This window comes from Cherax quadricarinatus, chromosome 35, assembly GCF_038502225.1.
Source record: "Cherax quadricarinatus isolate ZL_2023a chromosome 35, ASM3850222v1, whole genome shotgun sequence".
NCBI classification, from domain to species: Eukaryota; Metazoa; Arthropoda; class Malacostraca; order Decapoda; family Parastacidae; genus Cherax; species Cherax quadricarinatus.
The window spans coordinates 20,388,814-20,397,226 of NC_091326.1; the positions used below are offsets into that span (position 1 = coordinate 20,388,814).

The 8,413-nt window shown below is 41.5% G+C and overlaps 1 protein-coding gene across 3 annotated transcripts in view; it reads right to left on the reverse strand.

Annotated features, from left to right (window-relative positions):
- Nucleotides 1-6,428: 6,428 nt before the first annotated feature.
- The window catches only part of LOC128695100 (cyclin-dependent kinase 20), a 91,468-nt gene continuing 89,483 nt past the window's right edge, over nt 6,429-8,413 (reverse strand). For all 3 annotated transcript variants that reach the window (XM_053785506.2, XM_070091430.1, XM_053785507.2), the window contains one exon: nt 6,429-6,665. In XM_053785506.2, coding sequence (XP_053641481.1) covers nt 6,486-6,665 — 180 coding nt within the window. In that variant the 3' untranslated portion in view covers nt 6,429-6,485. The remainder of the gene's footprint in view (nt 6,666-8,413) is intronic.

Genomic DNA, 8,413 nt, shown 5'->3' on the forward strand with positions numbered 1-8,413 from the left:
CAGATCCCCACTCGGATTTAACCCCATTTATGGACACTCTCTGCTTCCTGTCAGTGAGCCATGACTCGATCCACGAGAGCACTTTTCCCCCAATGCCATGAGCTGCCACTTTCTTTAACAGTCTATGGTGCGGAACTCTATCAAAAGCCTTACTAAAATCTAAGTAAATAATATCAAATTCTTTATTGTGGTCAACAGCCTCAAAAGCTTTACTGAAGAAAGTTAATAAATTAGTTAGACAAGACCGGCCTCTTGTGAATCCATGTTGAGTATCATTAATCAAGCTATGCTCATCGAGATGGCTTCTTATAATCTCAGCTATAATTGACTCTAGTAATTTGCCTACAATTGAGGTCAGGCTTATTGGGCGGTAATTTGACGGTAACGACTTGTCCCCTGTTTTAAAAATAGGAATTACATTAGCCATCTTCCACATATCAGACACTACACCTGTTTGAAGAGATAAATTAAAAATATTAGTTAATGGTTCACAGAGTTCCATTTTGCATTCCTTAAGAACCCTTGAAAAAAACTCATCAGGACCCGGCGACTTATTTTGCTTCAGTCTGTCTATCTGCTTCACAACCATTTCACTAGTGACTGTGATGTTACATAATTTATCTTCTTCTAGCCCACTATAAAAATTTATTACTGGAATATTGTTAGTGTCTTCCTGTGTAAAAACTGAGAGAAAATAATTATTAAAAATCAAGCACATTTCATTCTCTTTGTCAGTAAGGTGCCCATAGTTATTTTTAAGGGGACCTATCTTATCTCTAACTTTTGTTCTATAGACCTGGAAAAAACTTTTTGGGTTAGTTTTAGAATCCCTAGCAACTTTAATTTCACAGTCCCTTTTAGCTTTTCTTATCCCCTTTTTAATGTTCCTCTTAATGTCAATATACTGATTCATGATGACCCTCGCCTCCTTTGATACGCCTATAAATTCCTTTCTTATGCCCTAGTAGATATTTGAGCCTATTATTCATCCATTTTGGGTCATTTCTATTTGATCTAATTTCTTTATATGGGATAAACGTTCTTTGAGCAGCATGTATAGTGTTCAGAAAACTGTCATATTGATATCTCACTTCGTTACCCCAGTCAACAGATGATAAGTGTTCTCTAAGCCCATCGTAATCTGCTAAGCGAAAATCTGGGACTGTTACTGAGTTATCGCTACTATCGTACTTCCATTCAATGCTAAACATAATTGATTTGTGGTCGCTAGCACCCAGTTCCTCTGAAATTTCTAAATTATTAACAAGGGATTCATTGTTTGCCATAATTAAGTCAAGCAGGTTATTTCCCCTTGTAGGTTCTGTCACAAACTGCTTCAAAAAAACAATCCTGAACTACTTCTAAGAAGTCGTATGATTCTAAATTCCCAGTCAAGAAATTCCAATCAATATGACTAAAGTTAAAGTCTCCTAGAATTACTACATTATCGTGCCTTGTGGCCTTAACAATTTCCTCCCATAGTAGTCTCCCTTGGTCCCTATCTAAGTTTGGGGGACGGTATATCACTCCTAAAATCAGTTTTTCATGCCCCTCTGAAAATTCTATCCAAACAGACTCTGTATGTGTTACTTCAGACTTAATACCCGTTTTTATGCAACAGTTCAAGCGATCTCGGACATACAATGCCACCCCACCCCCCTTCCCGATACTTCTATCTACTTGGAACAATTTAAAACCCTGAATATGACATTCCGCAGGCATGTCCCAACTTTTTGAATTAAACCACGTCTCAGTTAAGGCAAATACATCAATGTTACCTGCACTAGCAACTAATCTCAACTCGTCCATCTTATTCCTAGCACTACGGCAATTAGCATAATAAACATTGAAAGACTCTCCTTTCTCTTTACCCTTCTTGCTCATTTCTGTTTTTCTACTAAACCTATTACTGTCCTTATCACCCAAAGTCCCTGGCTTTTCAATATCTACCTCGTTCTGCTTATTACTAGTTCCCCTAGAACTCGTAATATTACTACACTGGGACTTCACTGTTTTCCTGCCAAAACCCATACCACTAACTATTCCTAGTTTAAAGTCCTAACTGCTCCCTCCACTGCAGTTGCCAGTGCTACCACCCCAGACCTAGATAAGTGAACCCCATCCCTGGCATACATGTCATTTCTGCCACAGAAGAGGTCCCAGTTGTCAATGAATGTTACTGCATTTTCCTTACAGTATTTGTCCAGCCAGCAATTGACACCAATTGCCCTGGACAACCATTCATTTCCAACTCCTCTCCTTGGCAAAATACCACATATGACAGGGTTCCCACCCTTACTCCTAATTATTTCTATTGCTGACCTATACCTGCTAATCAGGTCTTCACGCCTACATCTGCCAACATCGTTGCCTCCAGCACTGAGACAGATAATAGGATTGCTCCCATTACCTCTCATGATGTCATCCAGACGGCTAACAATGTCCTCCATCCCAGCCCCAGGAAAGCAAACTCTCTGTCTCCTACTCCTGTCCTTCAAGCAGAACGCCCTATCCATATACCTAACTTGGCTATCCCCAACAACAACAATATTCTTACCTTCCTTGGTGTCATTCGTCGTGATGTTCCCAGTAGTCGACTCACATTCGTCGGGTAGCACTGAGAATGTATTAGATTTTCCACAACAGTTTCCACGGCAGTCTCTTTCTTCTTCATCGTTTCTATCTTTCCATTCGTCTTCTTGATCGTCACCTTCGTTCCCTGCTGTCTAGCCACTGACCAGTTTCCCTTCTTGACCTGAGGACTCAAAACAGGAGGACTACTACGAATCTTCTTGTTTTCCTCGGTCAGTCGCCGAATCTCCAACTTCGCTATCCTCAATTCTTCCTTAAGCTGTTGGTAAAGTTGCTCGATGGAGGGCATCTTGCTTCAATTCATAGAGAGCGCGCAAACAGGTCTTCACAGAGCTAAGTACACGTCAACACTGCACAAAAGCCAACTCAATCAGGAGCTACTGCGCAGCACGTCCGCACGGCCCAATAGCGATGCGAACTCTTGCCAACACCTGAGCATTCACTTCTCTTACAACCCCATCTATAAACATATTGATCAGGGTGACATCACACATCCTTGTCTAAGGCCTACTTTTACATACTCTAACCTGAGCCTCACTATCCTTGCAAAAGTCTTCACTTTTTTCAGTGACCTACCTCCTATTCCATACACGTGCAACATTGCCCCCCTATCCACCCTGTCATACGCCTTTTCCAAATCCATAAATGCCACAGAAACCTCTTTACCCTTATCTAAATGCTGTTCATCTATATGTTTCACTGTAAACACTTGGTCTACACACCCCCTACCTTTCCTAAAGCCTCCTTGTTCATCTGCTATCCTACCCTGTCTCTCTTAATTCTTTCAATAATGACTCTACCATACATTTTACCATGTATACTCAACAGACTTATTTCCCTATAATTTTTGAACTCTCTTTTGTCCCCTTTGCTTTTATACAAAGGAACTATGCATGCTCTCTGCCAATCCATAGGTACCGTACCCTCTTCCATACATTTATTAAATAATAGCACCAACCACTCCAAAACTATATCCCCACATACTTTTAATGTTTCTATCTTTATCCCATCAATCCCAACTGCCTTACCCCCTTTCATTCTACCCATTGCCTCACGAACTTCCCCCAAACTCACAACTCGCTCTTCCTCACTCCTACAAGATGTTATTCCTCCTTGCCCTATACACGAAATCACAGCTTTCCTATCTTCATCAACATTTAACAATTCCTCAAAACATTCCCTCCATCTTCCCAATACCTCTAACTCTCCATTTAATAACTCTCCTCTCCTATTTTTAACTGTCAAATTCATTTGTTTCCTAGGCTTCCTCAACTTATTAATCTCACTCCAAAACTTTTTCTTATTTTCAACAAAATTTGTTGATAACATCTCACCCACTCTCTCATTTGCTCTCTTTTTACATTGCTTCACCACTCTCTTAACCTCTCTTTTTCTCTCCATATACTCTTCCCTCCTTGCATCACTTCTACTTTGTAAAAACTCCTCATATGCTAACTTTTTCTCCCTTACTACTCTCTTACATCATCATTCCACCAATCACTCTTCTTCCCTCCCGCACCCACTTTCCTGTAACCACAAACTTCTGCTAAACACTTTAACACTACATTCTTAAAACTACCCCATACATCTTCGACCCTATTACCTATGCTCTCACTAGCCCATCTATCCTCCAATAGCTGTTTATATCTTACCCTGTTTATATCTCACCTCTCTCTTACTTGCTGCTTCTGTTTTCCTTGTATTCCATCAACCTTTTACTCTCACAGTAGCTACAACATACTACTGTCATTATGCCCTACATCATATCTTGTATACTTAATTATCCTCTTTTTTCTTAAAATACAGTATTATTTACACCTGGCACCCCAAACTTACCTACCACACCCTCTCTAAATGTTTCTCCTACTTTAGCATTTAGGTCCCCTACCACAATTATTCTCTCACTTGGTTCAAGAGTTCCTATACATTCGCTTAACATCTCCCAAAATCTCTTTCGTTTACACTCCTTTCTTCTCCAGGTGCATATACGCTTATTATGATCCACTTTTCACATCCGACCCTTATTTTAATCCACATAATCCTCGAATTTACACATTTATATTCCCTTTTAAACTTCCATAACTGATCCTTTAACATTATTACTGACCTTTCCTTAGCTCTAACTCTCTCAGATACTCCTGACTTAATCCCCATTTATTTCTCCCCACTCCAAAACTATATCCCCTTCAGCTTTGTTTCGCTTAGGGCCAGGTTAGTTTAACATGTTTATTATACACCCCATACCCATCCTGTGGGCGGTAGTCAAAAGATTACAGAGGTAATATGATAGCTGAGCAAGTTACAAAGGCAATGAACTCCAGGTAAATCTGGTCACATGACAAGTTATAAAGGTAATGAACCATCAACACTCCTATACATGGTTACAATCATGAACAAATTACAAAGTAATGAGCCACACCCGGTCACAATTGTACTGAGTTATAAATACGTACAGATATTAAGTAGTTATACACCTGCACGAGCGCGTACGCGCACCCACATACGAGGGCGCACGCACAGACAGACACGCACGCACGCGCACGCGCACACGCACACGCACACACACACACACACACACACACACACACACACACACACACACACACACACACACACACACACACACACACACACACACACACACACACACACACACACACGTGGTAATGCTTTATTTACAGTGAACAAAGTCAGGGCATTTCTCCAGAATGGTCTGTAATATACCACTGTGGATAAAATACTTTGCCATTTCTGGAACATTTCTGGGTGAGTTGTCTCTAAATTCATTAATTTTATCGCAGGGTGTGACAAAAGTCCATCTGGCAAAGTTTACATTTCGTTTTGTCTACATCTGGTGGTTGTGATTTAACCTGCCAAAGATACTTGTAACCCAGCCGGAGCCGGGCAGTAGTGACATCCAAGAGTCTGCTTATCTTGTTGGATGCACCATAGACATGTGGCTCTTCCTGCATGATGGAATGATGATAGATGGACTGACTTGTGTCAATAAAGATCAAATGAAGTTTTTTTTCATATTACTGTTCTCGAACTGCTAACTGACAACTCAGGTTTGTAATACTTCCTCTTGAAAGCATCTGGAGACCAATGTGAGAATCCAACTTCTTTTCATTCATAACATTAACAATCATGTCTTTCTTAACATCCGCACTACATCCACGCACATTCAAGCACCCCAGTTTTATGAAGTTTTTCTTATTCTCTTTTTTAGTAAATGTATACAGGAGGAGGAGTTACTAGCCCATTGCTCCCGGCATTTTAGTCGCCTCATACGACGTGTGTGTATGTACATATATGCATGTACATGCCTGTACAATGTGACCTAAGTGTAAGTAGAAGTAGCAAGATATACCTGTTATCCAGCGTGTTAATGAGACGGAAAAAAAGACACCAGCAATCCTGGTTACAGGTTTCTGTTTCACATTCACCTGGCAGGACGGTAGTACCTCCCTGGGTGGTTGCTGTCTACCAACCTACTACCTATTATTTATCTCCATGAGGGAGTGGAGAAAAAATCCTTCCTCCATAAGCCATGCATGTCATAACAGACAACTAAAATGCCAGAATAAATTACTAAAAGTAAAATGAAGAAAAACTTTATATTTCCTCTATTCTGGCTAACCCTGCATTGGTGGAAGTTAGTTTAATATCTTTATTATGCACCCCATCATACCCATCCTGTGGGCGGTAGTCAAAAGATTACAGAGGTACATAATGGGTCCAGGGACTGGGCCCCAAAGTTTGATAGCTGAGCAAGTTACAAAGGTATTGAACTTTAGTGGAAGACAACCATTGTGTTAAAAAAATATCTACAGGGTATTGATATTCAGATTTAAGTTCGACATTTTCATTGTGGATATTAAAAAAAGATATGGTTATCCCTTCATGTAGAGTGTGTCCAAATGGTTATGGATGGCATCAGTGATGTGGTGAAGCGGGAAGTCTGTCATGTACTCCTGAGTGGCTGGTGGCTGCTTCTTCTCCAGTAACGGCACTGGCATCTGGTGCAATGGAGCAGCCAGGGGTGCCGTGAAGAAGTACTGGTGAAGCAGAGCCTGGTGAAAGTTTACCTTACTGTTACTCTGTTCAAAATGTTTTGCCTAGCCTAAATATATTGTTTTATTTGATCTCAGAGAGACACAAATAAAATACCTGTATGGACAAAAATGTGAACAAAAAGCTATGTAGGATCGTTGAAGATTATATAAAAATTTTACACTCACAGGGCAGAAAAGTGATAATAATAACTGATAAGAATGAAGCATACCTCCCCTCACCTCACCTCACCTCACCTCACCTCACCTCACCTCACCTCCCCTCCCCTCCCCTCCCCTCCCCGCACTGTATAACCCCTAAAACTTTATCGCTTACCCATGAATGTAATAATAATGTATTGTAAGAGATACACAACATTAGTGTGCAGTACTGCACAGCTCCTGACCAGGCACGGGTTGCAGTGTGAAAAACCTAGAATTATACCATTTAATCTTTCCCTGTGGATGGTTTTACACACACGCACAAGTTGGTTCCACAAGGATCACTCCTGGGGCAGGTACTGTTTCTGGTATATGTGAATGACATGACGGAAGGGACAGATTGATGGGTCCCTGTTTGCAGACCATGCGAATAATTCAAGTGGATGAGGATCAGGTGGGACTACAAAGGGATCTGGACAGGGGGCAAGCCTGGTCCAGCAAATGGCTTCTGGAGTTTAACCCCACCAAATGCAAAGTTATGAAGATTGGAGAAAGTGAAAGAAGACCGCAGATAGAGTACAGGCTAGGAGTCAAAGGAGTATGCGGTACCAGCATGGAACCCACACCTGGTCAAGCACGTCAAGAAACTAGAGAAAGTGTAAAAGTTTGCAACAAAACTAGTGCCTGTGCTAAGGAGAGGTTAAGGGAAATCAACCTGACTGACACTGGAGGACAGGAGGGATTGGCGGGGGCGTGATAACGACATATAAAATACTGAGAGGAATTGACAGGGTGGATGGTACACAGCAACAAGGGGACACAACCAGAAGTTAAAAACTCAGATGAGTCACAGGGATGTTAGGAAGTATTTCTTCAGCCACAGAGTTGTCAGGAAGTGGAGTAATCTGGAGATTGCTAAAGTGAAGGCAGGCTTTATACATAGCTTTAGGAAGAGATACAATGAAGCTCATGAAGCAGGAAGATAATTAGTAGCGACTAGCGAAGAGACAGGGCCAGAAGCTGTGAATCGACTCCCTGCAACCACAAATAGGTGAGTACACACGCACACACACCTCAAAGGCAATGGGACCGGACAACACCTCCCCGTGGGTCATTAGGGAGGGAGCAGATGTACTGTGTGTGCCATTAACCATAATCTTCAACACATCCCTTGAAACTGGGCAACTACCTGAGGTATGGAAGACCGCAAATGTAGTTCCCATTTTTAAAAAAAGGAGACAGAAAAGAGGCACTAAATTACAGATCAGTGTCACTGACCAGTATAGTATGCAAAGTCATGGAGAAGATTATCAGGAGGAGAGTGGTGGAGCACCTGGAACGGAACAAGATTATAAACGATAACCAGTACGGATTCATGGAAGGCAAATCCTGTGTCACAAACCTGGAGTTCTATGACAAAGTTACAGAAGTGAGACACGCGAGAGAGGGGTGGGTTGATTGCATTTTCTTGGACTGCAAGAATGCCTTCGACACAGTTCCTCACAAGAGACTAGTGCAGAAACTAGAGGATCAGACGCGTATTACAGGGAGGGCACTGCAATGAATCAGAGAATACCTGACAGGGAGGCAACAACGAGTCATGGTAC